This window comes from Labeo rohita, chromosome 22, assembly GCF_022985175.1.
Source record: "Labeo rohita strain BAU-BD-2019 chromosome 22, IGBB_LRoh.1.0, whole genome shotgun sequence".
Lineage (NCBI taxonomy): Eukaryota > Metazoa > Chordata > Actinopteri > Cypriniformes > Cyprinidae > Labeo > Labeo rohita.
The window spans coordinates 12,714,351-12,731,982 of record NC_066890.1 but is presented as its reverse complement, the minus strand read 5'-3'; the positions used below and the strand labels follow the sequence as shown (position 1 = coordinate 12,731,982).

The window sequence follows — 17,632 nt, the reverse complement described above, 5'->3', positions numbered from 1 at the left end:
TGTCAATAGGAAAGGCTACCACAGTATTAATGTGCAGGCAATCTGTGATGCCAAACTCAGGGTGCTCAACTGTGTCGCTCGCTGGCCAGGATCAACCCATGACTCAAGAATCTTGTTGAATTCCCAAATTCATGATGCATTTGAGAGAGGAGAATTGCAAGGGGTGCTTTTAGGTGACTCTGGTTATCCACTAAAACCCTGGCTTCTCACACCCTTCTTGAATCCAGTCACTGCAGCTCAAACTCGGTATAACACAGCCCATGCCAAAACAAGGAATGTCATTGAAAGGTGTTTCGGAGTCCTGAAACGAAGGTTTCATTGTTTGCATGGAGAGCTCAAAATGAAACCAGAGAGGGTTTGCAACATAATCTGTGCATGTGTTGTTTTACACAACTTAGCAAGGTAATAAATAGAAATTTAGGCATAGTTTAAACTCCTAGCTACATTTATCCAATAATTTTAAATAATAGGATTAATAAATCACTTTATTTTAATAGAGATCTTGCACTCCCAGACCTGGAAGAAGACCAAATGCTTGAGGAACCTGCTATGGAGATCAATGAGGCAAGAGATGAAGATGGATGTGGGCGTTACATTCGCCAAATGATTGTAGAAAACATTTTCTCTGTTTGATTGAGAAAAGTGAAAGAATGAATTTTGAAATGCACTTGACAAATTTTAATTTAATCAAACCAATATTTACAAAAAAAAAAAAAAATACACAGAATCAGTAGTAACTTCTGAAATACAATATAATCTTCAAATCACTTAAATAGAACTACACTAATATTTACTTAAATACATGTCAAATCTATTAAATACACCTAAAGTTATTTGTATAGAAACATTGCTTTCATTTACCTGTATAAGTCAGCTAGAAAATCTCAGGAATTAAGTAGTTAACTGATTAATACTTCAGTCAATGAGATCTAAAGTTCATGTCCAAGCTTCTGTATCTCCAGTGTTAGCTTAGTTTTCTCTAATTCCAGTTTTTGTATTTCTAATTTTAGTTTTGCTTCCTCCAGTGTTAATACTTCATATTGTTTTTCCAGTATATGGTTCATGGTTATTTTGCTTGCAGTGCCTTTCTGTGACTCTGTGTCTGAGCCACTTCCTGCAGGTGCCACTTGGGTGCTGTCCAAATCTTCTCCTTAAAAAAAAACAAAAAAAAAACAAAACAATATTAGCAATGTTAATGAGTGACATTTTAGAGCAAAAAATACATTCTGTTTTTTATTTATTTTATTTTATTTTATATGGGAATGGTGGGTGACGATGCATTTTGTGGCATCGACTATATGTACACAGACAAACACTGTAAACATGATTCGAAAAGGCTAGGTTACAGGTAACAAAATGTTTTGTTTTGCTTGGTTTAAGATAAACTGTAACAGAAATACAAAGGCTGAAACATCAAATTAAAAAAAAAAAAAAAGGTTATAACTCGTAAAATTGTCAAGTTTTTCAAAGTTTTTACATACACCTCAAAGAATATGAAAAATTATTAATTATTTTACCAAGATACGAGGGATCATACAAAATGCATGTTATTGTTTATTTAATACTGACCTGAATAAAGGTATTTCAAATAAAATACATTTACATATAGACCACAAGAAAAAATAATAGCTGAATGTTAAAAAATTCAAAACGGTCAACAAAACTGCTGAAAAATCAAAGAATTTGAGCTGAAGGATTTTTTCTGAAGAACAGTGGGCTGTTTAACTGTTTAGGACAAACAAGGGACTCATGAACAACTATCAACAAACTAAAACACAGCTGTGGATTACTCTGGTAAGAATCAAGTGAATGTAAACTTTTGAATATGATCATTCTTATAAATTCTAGTGGACTATATGTAAATGTATTTAATGTGAAATATTATGTTTAGGTCAGTACTAAATAAAAAACAACATGCATTTTCAAGATCCCTCTTATTTTAGTCAAATAATTAACATTTTGCAGAAACTGCAAGGTGTATGTAAAAATGTTACTTTAACTGTAAAGGCCCGTTCACACCAAGCACGAAAACTATAACTATAAAGATAACGTTCTAAAAATCGATTTTTTTTTTTTTTTTTTTAGCTGATGAACGATAAAACACTGACAGCTAATTAGACTTCATTCACATTTAAAGGGATTGCGCATTTGAAATAGCAATGTAACAGAAGCAAACAGACAGCAAACAGAGTAACATAAAACATAAAATTACCTCAGACATTCGGCACAGGGTTGGACAACATTGTCTTGCCTCATTTGAAGGTGCAGTAGAAAAATAATCTGTATTATTTATATATTTATAAATTATATATTATAATTTATATATTTATAAATTATATATTATATTATTATGTTATAGATCAGATAGTTTATGCTAGATTCACTGTTTAGATGCACTTGAAATGTGCTGAGGACTTGAAGTGGTGTAAGTGCAACAAAAACATACAGTTATCCTTCTCTGGTGTGGACGCAAATAGTTATCGTTGTATTTATAGTTATCGTGCTTGGTGTGAACGGGCCTTAACTGTTATGTTTTACCTTGTGTTGTTTGGTCCTGACTTGTCACTGGCGCTTCTTCAGTGACCAACGTTAACGTTACCTCGCAATCAGCTAAAAAAAAAAAAAAAAAAAAAACACAACACATGGTACTCAATCCAAGACAGCAGAATAGTATACAGAATAGCAGACTTAAAAAATCAATCACTTTCAAAAACACTACTACTTACGAGACTGTCCAAGCGACGCTGATGCAACAGCTGTGTGAGGCGATGTATTTTCCCCAGCAGCAGGTGAAGTCACGCAGGAAACTCCGCTCTCCCTCCCTCCAGGGATTCCCCAAAACATTGGTGATTCATCGCCATATATTTCAATGATAATTTCTGTTGTTTTTTTTAATTTTGCACTTGGTCCTCCTCCCGTTGCTGGTTTTTTTCGTTTGAATATTTCCTTCTTTGCTTCCTGCACCATGTTTTTAAACCGTTTCTGTACATCTTTGACGGTCCGCGGGACAGAAGGATTTATACTATTAACTTTATCCGTTATTGTGGACCAAGCCTTGTGTTTTTTATTGTTGGCATTGTAATCGCTAAATTTGTTCATTAAAATCGATTTTGCAGCATTGTATTCCTCCAATATGCAAATGTTTTCAGCAAAGGAAAACTGCGACGAGCGCCCACTGTCGGCCATTTTGTTTAAGCTGTTTAGCGTCTTACTTTTCCCACAATGCAGTGCAAATTAGACTGTCTTACTAAAGACAACCATGAACTTATTTTATGCAACAGTCTTTGCCCACTGACTTTAGTTGGTCAGGCTTATTCTTAGACACAGTCTTAAGATAATGGCTATGTTTATGCAACCGGCCCCAGATCATCGTTGTCGGGTAGTGAATGCTTAAGCATGGTTGCCAGATTGCTTAAAATAAGCAAAACACCGGGCAGAAAATGTATACTTGTAACAGCAAAGCTCTGATTCGGGGTCGACTCATTATCTGGCAACCACACACATGAAAGGTTGCGTAGTAGAGGCGTTTATCTGACGACAGATAAGATAAATAGAGGTTTTTGGTAAAGTTTTAATTTTTTTTAATACATTTTAGTCTTATTTCGCCAATGAAAATGTATGTTGATATAGTCGTAGTTTTCGTTAATTGACCTTATTGTCATCAACAAACATTTTTCGTCGTAGTTTTCATTGATGAAATTAACACTAGTGCGGTGCGCCTCGTGTTTTCAGACCAAAAAAATGTGTTCGGTCTGAACGATGCATGTAGGGCTTTACGATTACTCCTGAGCACTTGTAGATCTATGATGATTTTCAAGTGCTACTTTAGTTACATTGCTTTTGGGAAACAGACCGTAATATTAAGATCAGTCGTACAAACGTTTTTACAAACTTCTTAGGCTTCAGTCAAGACGACAACTCACTGCACGATGGAGCCTATAAAATACAGTTGGACTGTATGCCCCTAAAATTAAAAAGATTTATATCATGTAAGCAATATAATTTATTTTTAATATTTCTTTTTATATATAGAATTTAATATACAATTTAATATTGTTTTATATTAGACATGATATTGTCTGTTTTTGCTCAGTTTTGCCAATACAAATATTACCTATTAAAGCCACAGCTGAACTGTTTTGCATCTCTGAGCAACACATAATTTCTGAATGAATTCAGAGATTCGTAAACCATTTGAACAAATCGAATAAATGACACAATGGCTGTGAACGAATGACTCAGTGGCTGTGTTCAGAATGGCTTCAATGTGCTAACCGTTTCTTTTACAAAGGCTTCTTCCTGATAGTTTGGTGCTCATCTTCACTTGTAGGCTGATGGGAATATTCCAGCATTTATTGGTAAATTGCAGAGGAAGGAGCTTCACTCAAAAAGCAGATCTGCTAAGTCAAGAATAAATCATTTACTTTTATGTTTTTATACTAATTCACACATTTTACCTATTTATGCTCAGCCATGTATATCCATCTAGTAAAGTGTAGCTACTGGGAGAAAATTAATTGCACATTCACAAATTCAAATTTAATTAATTAAATTAATATATAGACAAAAATGAATGAGTAAAATAATTAAAACATACCAAATATAAACATTGTAGAAAAAAAAAAAAAAAAAAAAAAAAATTTGTAAGGAAAAAAACAACCCACGGAGTTCACAATTTGCTTTTGTTTTACTTACATTTCACATGGCTAATGTAAATAATTACAAATATGATTTCTGTAATAACATTACAGTCACTATCCATAAAAGAATGTTACTTTTATTGCCTCAACTCCTCTTGGTTTGAAATCCATCAGCCCAATCACCCCTAAATCCGTTAAGTCATTCATGACTCGCGCGTACATGTGAAATATCATAAAATATAATCAAATCTTGGTAAAAGCCCTAATGAAAATTTACCATGGTTTTATTATAGTAAAATTGTAGTCATGGTTTTTGGCGGATTAATTAGCATTTGTATAACCACAGTTTTACTACAAATACCATAGTTAAACTATGATTAGTGTAGCAAAATCACTTTAGATGCTTAACATTTCTCATATAATCATGCTCTTAGAAAAACACCACAAACCACGTGTGTAGAAACGTTTCGCGTTTTATTACTAAGTGAATGAAGTACGAAGTGTAACGGAAGTTAGTCAACGGGTGTGTTATGAATGAAACTCGATGAAAACGATGCAGAGGTTAGCTTAAACTGTGTAAAGAGCATAAAAAGTATATAAAAAGGTACAACTGTGTAAATACACTGACTCACCTCAGAAACACCGAAAACTCAGTAAAACGGCTCACCTCAGAAAACCCAAAGCTGACTGAAGGAGCGCGCGCGGCGGCGTGAGGGGTGACGTCACCGCAAGATCAACGGCGAATTATCAAAAAAAGTGCCGAAACTTATTTTTATCTATAGACCATTTCGCTAGATGTAAACAACACTGGTGCAGAAGCACTTCCTGTTTTTTTTTTTTTTTTTTTTTATTTCACATATGCAAATACATCTTAAAGGTGCTAATGTAACATTTTGTGATGTTTGTGTAAAGTTAAAAAAAAAAAGAAACAGGAAGTGTATCGAGACCAGTATGTTTACATCTGACGAAATGGTCTATAAAACACATCAAACAAAAATAAAGGTGAAAATGGTGTGGACAGACGTTCAGTTATGTGTGGGGTGAAATACAGTTTAGTAGTCACTGTAAAACATGAAGCTCCATCATAGTGACTTTTAGATATTAAAATTATGTTTCCAGATGCAAATAAAATAATCAGAAAATATAAGTTGTTGGTAAAAGTAATGATACCAATGACATTCAACATTTCATAAATGCAAATTATGTAAAAATGGATGAGTAGAAGTGAAAACTAAGGAGATACTGACTTGAAATTATAAGATGCAACATTATAATTTAATTAAATACATAATAAATACATAATAAATGGAATATAAGGTGTTTTAGAAACAACAATGAAGAACAAGTTAAAAATCAATTCAATCTCTGTCTCTGTTACAACAGAATACAGCTTGGGCCGTAACAGTGTCTTTTAAAAGTGCTTTGCAAGAATGTTTTGCAAAAATCAAACAAACAACAACAAAAAAACTTTCCTTCAGGAAAAAAAAGATGTTTCTTTGTTCTGAAGCATGTTTCGGTTGCTTATAACAGAATAATACACAAGATATTTTATTGGTCAATGCATTATTGTTTCACGTTTGTTGAGGACCTGGCGTCAGTCCTGAAAGTGTTGGAGCTGAAGATGATCTAGGCACAGCAATAACTACTAGACTAACTAACAGAAAGTTCAAACATTTCATAAATAGAAAACACTTAAGCTAGTAATAAAATAAAAACAGATCAACAAATTACAAGCAATAACACAAATAAAGGTTCAAGATGAGTTTGTTTCTTCATCAGATATGGAATTTAGCATCACTTGCGTATCAATGAATCCTCTGCAGTGAATGAGTGTCGTCAGAATGAGACACCAAACCAACAGCTGATAAAAACATCACAATAATCCACAAATAATCCACACCACTCCAGTCCATGCATATTTCTCTTCTTATTCAGAAGAGATGGGCTGGATTTTGCCCATGATAATTCACTGAACAATGATAAATATGACTACATCCTTCCAGCTAACAAAAATATGTTCTGATAACGTGTTGCTAAGGTTCCCATTAGTTTAGAAAACATTGTTCTTTGAAAGTTCAAAAAATCCAGTTTTTAAAAATGTTCTTGTTGATATGAAGGCTCTCTGAACCATCTGAAACTAATTAGTAACATTTAAAGTCCTTAGACAAACGTCCAACTAAAATGTTTCAGAAAAACGTTTCATAAACTTCTTGTACTAAAGTTTTGAGAATGTTTTTTAAGGCCAGATACATTTGAATCGAACGTTCTGTTAACGTCACTAGAGAGCGAAAATGGCCAGAATTTTGCCAAAATTCTAAGAACGTTCCGTGGGTTTGAAACTATGAGGAAACCGCTGCCATGATTTCAGATAAAACTGCTTTCTACACATGGACGCTAAACGGCGCTGTGCGCCGTTTTGTTCCCCAGAGAACTATAATAAGAAATATTTACCATTTAGCTTAGCAGCCGAGGTAGTACGTTTAATAATAATTCTCAATTTTAACGCTACGGTGTTTAATTTAAGGCTGTTCTCAGTGTGATAAATATAGTAAACAATCACCTAGACAGTAGCTGCTGTGTAAACATCACAGCAGTTTCAGTTACACAGTAAATTCTTTAAAATTAAACGACACATAAGCGGTATTCAAAGGCCTTCAGTAAGACGAAATATGTCCCTTTCTTCTCACAGTCAACAGTTATCAATTTGTGTCCAGTGTTAGTCAGTATGAGTTTGTTTTTCCTCTGTGCGCTAGAGGGCGTTGTGTGTCGTTTCAGAGGACTCTGTGTGTCTATCGTGTGTGTTTGGATCACTGTTGACATTCTGGCCTGCCAGATGATATGAGGTCGTACAAAGCAGTTTGAAGCCTGTAATTTCACTCTACTGTAATGTCATCGGGGTTTATTATATTCCTGGACTAAAGAACACCATCTAATGTAATGGTGAGTCGCTGATGCATCCTGCAGGCTTCATTTTTCGTCTTTCTCTTTGCTAATTGAGGTACAGTCACGTCGTTTGGATGATAGTTTACTGCTCTCTTTGATCGTGGTCGTTTTCTCATCTAGCTGTCAGCGTGAATATCCATAGATTTTAATTTTTTTGATATGTAGACTTGGTGATCTGCAGATTCAAAACAGATCGTTGGAGTTAAAGCTAAAGTTCCTCCGGTTTGTGTTTACTGTTAGCCGGCGTGCTAATACAACCAAAACCAAATGTGAATCGAGACATTACAAGTCAGTTCGAGCCAGTTTGAGTAACAATACAGATTCCAGTTGGACGGAACTGTATTTTATGTGTTTGTAAAAGTGCACCATTTTATTTCCTGTAGCCAGTTGTTTGCATATGATATATAATATGATGTTGAGAGAATAAAAAAAAAGACGTTTTCACGGCAAACGAGTGATTTATAGAATTAGACAACATTAAAAACTCTAAAAAGAAGTAGAACATTTCCATGAACTATAAAAGGGTTTATTTAGGGTTGAATTATAATTGCTGTTGTTAAAAAGTGAAAAAGCATGTTGTTTTTGTATGCATTTAATACTAAACGTAAATGCTATTAAATGAAAAAACAACTATTTATTATGGTAATATAAGCTGCATTTGCCCCGCCCCCTCTAAACTCAATATGTATGTCCGAGTTATTTTTTTTTGTACCCCTATTTACAGTATTTTTGTACTAATTTGTTATATGAATAACTTAATAACAATATTTGTATTTGTAACACAGCTTAGTAAATGGAAAATCGCTGCTATTACAACTTTTATTCAGCGGTAAATGTCAAAATAATGTGCGTGGGTTACAGACATATGGGCGTGGTTTACTGAAACATGGGCGTGGCTTATCCTTGTTTGCAATAAACGACAACAAACAGTGTTGCTAAAATAATTATTTTTTGATCCCCTGGTGAAAAAAACAGCATATGCTGGTAGGTATGTTTTGATGTTGGTTTAAGCTGGTCCTTAGCTGGTTTATGCTGGTCCTTTGCTGGTTTAAGGTGGTCCTTTGCTTAAACCAGCATCAAAACATACCTACCAGCAACTAAGAAGGGAAAACGTTTTATGCATTTTTGTCTGTTCAGTTACACGACAACAGCGTTTTGGGATCCTGAAAACAAAAGCTGTTGAAAACACTTCTGTTGTGAATTGCGAAAACGTAAATTAGTGAAAACAGCATATTACATGTTCATTCTAGCTATGTTCGCAAGTGCATAGTGTTTATTCACAAAGTAATAAACACTATTACACTACCCTGTGTGAACGGGGTCGTTTTGACACAAAACTTTTCAGTTGTTGTGTAAATGTACCCTTAAACTCACACCATTGTTGAGCAAGAAAATTGACGAGGGTGAAGGTTTGGCTGGTTATCATTGTCTTGTCATTTTCAGGACCAGAAGAATCTCAATTGATGACTGTTACACCTCAGTTTTGACTAAATATATTTTTGAAACATTAGTGATTTGCATGCTGTTTGCATTAGAAGTCACATGTCACCAGTGCTCAGTTTTAGCGTCTGCTTCCTTTGAATGGACAAACAGGGTTGCACTGGCCCTCAGAAACAGGAAATGTTTTTTTTCGGGGACTTCCTGCTGATGTCTAATGTATCATTTCCTTGCATTTGCAGGTGTAATTGAAGCAGATCTTAAGATGCTGCTCTCTTTGGGGATGCTGATGCTCTCGGCCACACAGATTTACACCATTTTCACGGTTCAGATATTTGCCTTCCTCAATCTTCTGCCCGTAGAAGCCGACATATCAGCTGTAAGTTTCTGACAAGCGCACAGCAACGGTAAATTGATATGCAGCATTTAAACACATGGTTGTCGGACAGTAATTCATGGTTGCGGTTGTTTTTCAGTATTCGTTTGACAATAAAACTGAGAACTTTGATGACTTGCCAGCTCGATTTGGCTACAGGCTGCCCAGCGAAGGACTAAAGGTGAGTTAGCTATGTGATATTTTATGACAGACACAATATGTTCAAAAAATTGTCTTTCTGACTACTGTACAGTAGTTCTGTTCCAAACCCTATTGATCTGCCATTATTTAGCTTTTTTAATCGGAGTAAAGCAAGATTTAACATTGAAGTTTGTGAAGTTTATGGTTTATTAAAAATGCAAAGGTAAAACATGACTTCGGTGCTTGATAGGTGCGTTTAGATCATGACATAATTGCATTTTATGTATATTACAGGCAGAGCTGGGTAGTAACTGATTACATGTAATCTAGATTATGTAATCGGATTATAAAAAAAATTAAGTACTTTGAATTAGATTAAATTACATTGAAAATACTCAGAATCAGACTACAGTTTTTTATTGATTACATGATTACATATTACTCACACAATTGCAATAAACTACCAGTAAATAAATAAAATTAGTGCAGTCAAATCAATTTAATCGCATCCAAAATAAAAGCTTTTGTGTACATAATAAAAGTGTGTGTGCTGTGTATATTTATATGTATACAAACACATACATGTATATATTTAACACACACACACACACACACACACATATATATATATTCATATATTAATATAAACATATTATTATATATTTCTTATACATTTACAAGGGGGGGCAAGGTTTCCACAGAAATATGAAGCAGCACAACTGTTTTATTACTAAGAAATGTTACTGGATCAGCATATCATGTGACACTGAAGACTGGAGTAATGCTGCTGGAAAAAAAATAAAAATAAAATTTTTCTCAGTATTTTTGATCACATAAATGCAATAATAGTATTGTGATTTTAAGTTCAATTTAGTTTAAATTTGTAAAATATACAGTTAGTCTAAAGAGTGTTTCATGTGAATAAATGTCTTCTTAGGGTGTTTATGAATTAAGTAATCATGACAGCTCCAGCCAGATGTGCATGTGAGTAGAGTTTATGTCAACGTCAGCTGATCCAGATTGTTTACCAGCACCCTGACGGTGTAAAAGGGGCTCAGAGTTAAAAATAGATCTCCTGACCTGACCCCTAGACATCGAACGTGGTGAATGAGTCTAGTTTAGTGAGTCTGGCAGCATCACTGACCCTGTTACATGTGACGAGTGGAGATGATTGACCCAAAACTGCTGCAGTCACGCTCAACGACTCTGCTAATGTGAAACCTGACTCTCATCTGACTTCAAACCAGAAGTCATTAGAGAAGATGTGCAAAACTACAGATTTACACAGTCAGCTGGCCAAATGACAGCTCGATCTTGAGGAGTAATAACATTGTGTAATAAGATGTTGTAGGGTCCATCGGAAACCAGCGAGATGTGTTTTTAACAGAGTTTGGATGATAAACAATGGCCCTTAATAGCGTAACTGGCCGATGTTCAACAAATAAATGGACTAAATGACTAAAATCTTGTAATGAAGCAATCTATCTTGGTCCTCACCAGAAACATTTGTTACAGCATGTGCCACAGTAAATGTCCTGGAATTTATTGTTGAAGATGGTGAGTTTGTTACGGCTTTAATGACGCTGATTTAAAGCAGACGTGTTTGCAGTGCAACTTCTTTGGGGGTTTTTAGTTGCGGACAGTCTAAAGTCACTGAGATGCCAGAGAAAGCTCTGATGGAGCATTTTACCAAGAGTAATGCATAAGATACGTTCTGAGGGTGTGGATACAGTGTGAATTGAATTTCCAAAGGCACAACTGGCTGGTCAACACATGGCTGCAATGTAAGTTAACAAAGAGAAAGTTAAAATAGTCTCTTCTGGTCACTTGGGAACGCATTAAATTCACAAACCCTTGTATTTTCTGTCTTTATTCTTACAACGCACCCTGGCCATTGAAATCAGTTGATTCGCAGCACTCTCAAGATGACGCAAAATTCGATTTTCGAATTTTTTTTGTCACCAGAAGTTCTTAATTGTGCCGATTGCCGCTAAAAATGACTGGTTTGTCGACAATCATTTTTGCTTTGTTGGCTTGCTGTTGGTCAGCTCTATGAATCTGAGTGGTAGAATTCACCATATTTGAACCCAACACAAAATTCGATTTTGGAAATTTTTTTTGTCATCAGAAATCCATTGGCCGGAATTCTTCGTTGTGCCAACTGCTGCTAAAATGACCGGTTTGTGGATATTGGTTTTTGCTTTGTTGGCTTGCTACTAGTCGGCTCTGCAAATCTGAGTGCTAGAATTCACCAAATTCGAACCGAATGTGAAATTTGATTTGTGAAATTTCTTCGTCGCCAGAATCCATTGGGCGCAATTCTTTATTGCGCTGATTGCTGCTAAAATGACTGGTTTATGTATATTCGTTTTTGCTTTGTTGGCTTGCTGTTGGTCGGCTCTATGACTCTGAGTGTCAGAATTCACCAAATTTGAACCCAAAGCAAAATTCACTTTTGGAAATTTTTTCATTGTGCCGACTGCTGCTAAAATGACTGGTTTGTATTTGACTTGCAAATCTGAGTGTCAGAATTTACCAAATTTGTACCCAACGTGAAATTTGATTTTGGAAATTTTTTCATCCCAAGAAATCCATTGGGCAAAATTCTTCATTGCACCGATTGCCACTATAATGTCTGGTTCGTGGATCTTTATTTTTGCTTTGTTGGCTTGCTATTGCTCGGCTCTGGGAATATGAGTGTCAGAATTTACCAACTTGTAACCCAACGTGAAATACGATTTAGGAAATTTTTCATTGTACCAGTTGCCACTAAGATGACTGGCTTGTGGATATTCATTTTTGCTTTGTTGGCTTGCTGTTGGTCGGCTTTGTGAATCTGAGTGTCAGAATTCACAAAATTTGAACCTAACGCAAAATTGGCAGAAATCCATTAGGCGAAGTTCTTCATTGCACCAATTGGCGCTACAATAACTGCATTGTGGATATTCATTTTTGCTTTGTTGGCTTGCTATTGGTCGGTTCTGTGAATCTGAGTGTCAGAATTCACCAAATTTGAAACCAAAGCAAAATTCGATTTTGGAATTTTTTTTCACCCCCAAAAATCCATTGGGCAAAATTCTTCATTGCGCAGATTGTCGTTAAAATGACTGGTTCGTGGATCTTTATTTTTGCTTTGTTGGCTTGCTATTGGTCGGCTCTGCCAATATGAGTGTCAGAATTTACAAACACGAAATTCGGTTTTGGAAATTTTTTCATCACCAGGAATCCTTTTTGTGAAATTCTTCATTGCCCCAAATGCTGCTAAAATTACTGCATTGTGGATATTGATTTTTGCTTTGTTGGCTTGCTGTTGATCGGCTTTGTGAATCTGAGTGTCAGAATTCACCAAATTTGAACCCAACGCAAAATTCGCTCTTGGAAATTTCTTCATCACCAGAAATCCATTGGGTGAAGTTCTTCATTGTGCAGATTGCTGCTAAAATTGCTGCATTGTGGATATTAATTTTGCTTTGTTTGCTTGCTGTTGGTTGGCTCTGCACATTTGAGTGTCAAAATTCCCCAAGTTTGAACCCAGCACAAAATTTGCATTGGGAAATTTCTTGACCGCTAAAAATTCACACCAGTTCACTCTCATTCCCTTCCATTGAAATGAGCAGTTTCCACTTGCAACGTTTTGCAGAGCTACAATAATTGTGATTTATGCTACTTTGATTTGAATATTTTCTTTTATATTGTCATGGTGTTAAAGCAGTTCTACTTTGTGCTTCTTTTTACGCTCAAATTGTGCTCATTTTTTGTTCCTGATTCACTGACCTGATCACACAAACCTCTTGATCTGCTGGTAAAAACTGTGAAAATGACTTCACATCTGTGTCACTTCTTCATTTCGCTCAGCCTTTCACTCTGATTTCCCCATCTTTGTCAGCTTAAACCAAACTGATATTTTTAGAGGTCGTCCACCAACTTTTTCATATTTTGTCTAAGCAGCAGTGTTCACCTTTGTCCTGCTCAGCTGGACACAACGTAATATACTTATCGCCATCTATTTGTGCTAAATATTGTGTTGGAGTTAATCCCTGCCAGGAAATCCATCTTAATCTGATGGCTGTTTTGGAGCGTGGTAGCCAATCTAATCTAGTCATGAGCTGGTAAATCATCTTGAACCTGCTGCATTAGCCACCAAAGTGTAAACTTGAAGAACCGCAGGGGCGGAGGCAGTCGGAACTGTAAGACCACTTCCTGAAACACGTGGTCTGTGGTTCAATGTGCTCTCTTGTTATTTTGAAAAATTTTATTTCTTTGAGGGCCTAAACATGCTCGAACTCATGAAACTTTGCGCATGTGCCAAAAGTGGTGAAAATTTACATCTGATATGGGTTTTGGAAATGGGTGTGGAAAAATGGCTCGATAGCGCCACCTATAAAATGTCAGCGAAGTGCCCCTCGAGCTACATTTCACATACATGTACGAAATTCGGTAGACACGTAACACACCAATACCCTCGGTACAAAGTCCGAAACCTAACAAGAAGTCTGTTATTTTGAATTTTCCCAGTTGAATTTTCTCATCTTGAGTTTTCGTTTAACGACGTGTCCGTGGCGGCATGACGTAGTTTGATGTTTCACCACGGGAACAGAAGTTGTTGTAACTCGGTCGTAAAATGTCCAATCTGTACCAAACTTCACATGTTCGATAAGAGTCCTGGCCTGAACACATTTAAAGGCCAAAATTCAGTTATAATCATAGCGCCACCTGTTGGCAACAGGATATGCCATGTCTTACACTAACTCAAGCATACCATGTTCATTTGCACCAAACTTCATATGTTTGATAAAAGCGCTGACCTGAAGACGTCTACATGCCAAAATTCAGTTATAGTTATAGCGCCACCTGTTGGCAGCAGGAAGTGTGGCACATATAAATTACTTTGACATGCTTGCAGCTTTATTTTTTTTACTGAACTTAAAACGTTTAATAAAATAAGTTTTATTGGAAGTACTTAGACTAAAACAATAACTGAAATAAACAAATTAAATATAATTAGAAATATTAAGAACAAAAACTACTAAATATATATATATATAAGTTAACATGCCATGGCTGATAGTAAATGGCTTAAAGTTATGTAATATTTTGTCTGAATAAATGAAAAGTACAAATCTGAAGTCAAAATCTAAAACTGAAATTAAAAACTAAATTAAAATCAAAAGTTTTTACTTAAGACTCACAATATTGTAATGTAATATTAAAATAGATATTGATAGATATTGCTTAATGTAATTTATTTAATTAGTCAGTATTTAATGTAATTATTTAATAATAACAATATAATGGCTAATTATTAAAATACTATACTTTATTGTCTTAATAATAAGAAGTAGAAGAAGAAGAAGAAGAAGAAGAAAGTGAATCACTAAAATTACTTAACTGAGTTCAGGCATTATAACATGAAAAAGTCATTTTTAGTCATTTTTCATTATTTAATATCATTTCTATATATGTAGTCATTTTATATTTACAATTAAAATCAATGCAATGTTTTGCTAATAAATTTACACATAAAATTATGTTAAAAACAAGTAAAAAAAACAAGTGTTTAGTATGAAAACAAATCTATATTTATTTCAGCATTAAATATAATTTATATATTTATTTTTTAAATATAAGTACTTGATAATAATTATACAATGGCAAATTAAACTATACTGGCCTTTTAAATGTTAGCATTTTTATTATTATATTTTGAAAATATGCATTATCAAACATAAATAAATAAAAAAAAAACAATTACAATTAATAAAAAAATTAAATAATTCACAGTACATTTAATTTTTTTAATTATTATTTTTATATATTAATTTATTATTTATATAGAAATGATTACTTGTGTGTGTGTGTGTATATATATATATATATATATATATATATATATATATGTATAGTCATTTTTTATTATTTAATATAATTCATTATTTTAAATTTAAACAATTTTAAGACTAGTTAATAATGTATTGTTTGCTACACCATACTTTATTGTTTAAATGATAAAAAAAAAAAAATAAATTGCTAACATCAAACATTTTAAACAAGTGAATTATAATTAATGCTTACAATTAAAATCAATAAAAAATCAATATTTTGCTAATAAATTTAGACACAACAAAAAATCTATATTTCAGCGTTAAATATAATTTATGTAATTAAGCATTTAATATAATTACTTAATAATAACAATTATGCAATGGCAAATAATTAAATTCTAAACTATACTGTCCTCACGGAATTATATAAAGTAAATATTTTTTATTTAATATTTTTAATATTTGTTTAATATGATTATTTAATAACAGCTGTTAGTTTATGTCTGCTTATATTAAATGTAATTAAATTTAATTTTTTTTTTTTTTTTCTAAATAAACTATAAATAAAACTAAAAACTACAATTAGTTCTAAATGCTACAAATGAATCAAGGCATCACAACATAATAAAAATAACTAAGAACTATTTTGAGACTGTACATTTAAGAGTTTAAATATACAGTTGCTTTTAACACATATTTTAACGTCAGCGTTAGATTACGGGTAATCCAGAGGAGGTTAAATGTAGAAAGTGATGTAATGTCAACAGATAAACCATATATCATTCATCTTAAGCACTCAGTAATGCAGTCCTTCTGTGGTTTAAGGCGTCTTGTGTTTGGATTGTTTTTGTGACCTACTTTGACTCATCCTCAGTCATGTGCCGGCCTCATGCCTGCCTGCTTTCGTGGCCCAGTAACTTATTCTTCAGAAACAGGAAGTGTCCCTCTTGCCTTCAAGCGTTTCTTCATTTTTCAAGTGCCATCTTGAAGACTGTGACTAAAATGACACCTTATAACACGTCTTAAAGCGAAAGTGTCCGGAGGTGGACATTTATAAACACTTGACATTGTAGTTGTCCGTTTTTCTCTGGACTTTTCACCCAGATTGCTGCTTTTGTTGTTGTTGTAGTTGTGTGTTTGGTCCAGCAGAGGGAGTCGTGACTCGTTTGCAGACTGAAGGAATTCGCTGCTGATTGTTTGTTCCTTCCTGTCCGTAGGGTTTCCTGATTGGTGCCCGTCCAGAGAACGCCTGCGTGCCCATCGATCCCCCGCCCCTGCGGGACAACCTCAGCAGCGCCTTCATCGTGCTGATCAAGCGTTTCGACTGTAACTTTGACATCAAGGTAGGTTTCACCGCAGTTTTTAAAACACCACTAATTGCCCCCTCACGATTCTCACAGAAAACGTGGGAAATGATGTTCACCAGGCATTTCGTTTGTACACGCACGTAACGTGTCAGAACGGCCTCCACAATAGTTGACGCTGTGCCAGGACTTGAAATCATCATTGCATGTTTTTCTTTAGCATGGGAAAGATCTCTATCAGAGTGAAACTACAAATATAACGAACACGAAGCCAACTGTATGCTGGCTGTATAAATACCGGTGTTTCCATGCAGTTATTTTAGTATCATTACAGTAAAAATCTTTATTTCAATTAATACATTTTTTTTTAATAGTTGTAGTTTTAGTCAGGGTTATTATAGTTAACTAAAAACATTTGCATAACAATGTGTATATATTAATGTATATATAAGTTGTTATTTTATATTTTAAATGCTATTTATATATACGTTTATTATTTATGCGTTTATTTTATATACATTATTTATATTTAAAATATTTTCATATATATATATATATATATATATATTTTTTTTTTTTTTTTTTTTTTTTTTTTTTAAATGTTGCTTTATTTCCATTAATACTTTTTTCATAGTTTTCATTTTAGTAAGGGTTATTATAGTTAATTAAAACAGAACATTCACATAAAAATAATAATTATGTATATATTAAATATATATGTATAAATTATTATTTTTGTTTTAAATGACTATATACAAATTAATCTTATTTATACTTTTATTATTTATATATAAAAAATGTATGTATTAATTTTGTATTTCAGTTATTTTTATATATTGAAATATTTATTTTTCAATTATTTTTTATATATTGTTTAGATATTAAAATATGTTATTTTTAATGTTAGAAATTTTGTAAATTATTTAGTAAATAAACTTTTTTCAATCATAAATACATTTTATAATTTAG

The 17,632-nt window shown here is 33.7% G+C and overlaps 2 protein-coding genes across 2 annotated transcripts in view; one reads left to right on the top strand and one right to left on the bottom strand.

The window, feature by feature from the left end:
* Positions 1 to 707: 707 nt before the first annotated feature.
* LOC127153799 (uncharacterized) lies at positions 708 to 3,338 on the bottom strand. Its single transcript, XM_051095049.1, has 3 exons — positions 2,727 to 3,338; positions 2,539 to 2,610; positions 708 to 1,150 (listed from the first exon to the last, which is right to left on the bottom strand). Exons 1-3 carry the CDS (start codon positions 3,184 to 3,186, stop codon positions 930 to 932), a joined length of 753 nt encoding a protein of 250 aa, XP_050951006.1. The 5' UTR covers positions 3,187 to 3,338; the 3' UTR covers positions 708 to 929.
* Positions 3,339 to 7,402: 4,064 nt separating this feature from the next.
* Positions 7,403 to 17,632, top strand: part of rnf13 (ring finger protein 13) — a 28,220-nt gene continuing 17,990 nt past the window's right edge. The window contains exons 1-4 of the mRNA XM_051095158.1: positions 7,403 to 7,580; positions 9,263 to 9,399; positions 9,497 to 9,577; positions 16,577 to 16,702. Coding sequence (XP_050951115.1) covers positions 9,286 to 9,399; positions 9,497 to 9,577; positions 16,577 to 16,702 — 321 coding nt within the window. The 5' untranslated portion in view covers positions 7,403 to 7,580; positions 9,263 to 9,285. The remainder of the gene's footprint in view (positions 7,581 to 9,262; positions 9,400 to 9,496; positions 9,578 to 16,576; positions 16,703 to 17,632) is intronic.

Excerpts from the sequence above, each read along its gene's own strand:
- LOC127153799 (XM_051095049.1), bottom strand. The coding sequence starts at position 3,186 with ATGGCCGACAGTGGGCGCTCGTCGCAGTTTTCCTTTGCTGAAAACATT. Across the intron at positions 2,611-2,726 it reads AGCGTCGCTTGGACAGTCTC|CTGATTGCGAGGTAACGTTA; the intron begins GTAAGTAGTAGT and ends TTTTTTTTTTAG. Across the intron at positions 1,151-2,538 it reads TCAGGACCAAACAACACAAG|GAGAAGATTTGGACAGCACC; the intron begins GTAAAACATAAC and ends TTTTTTTTTAAG.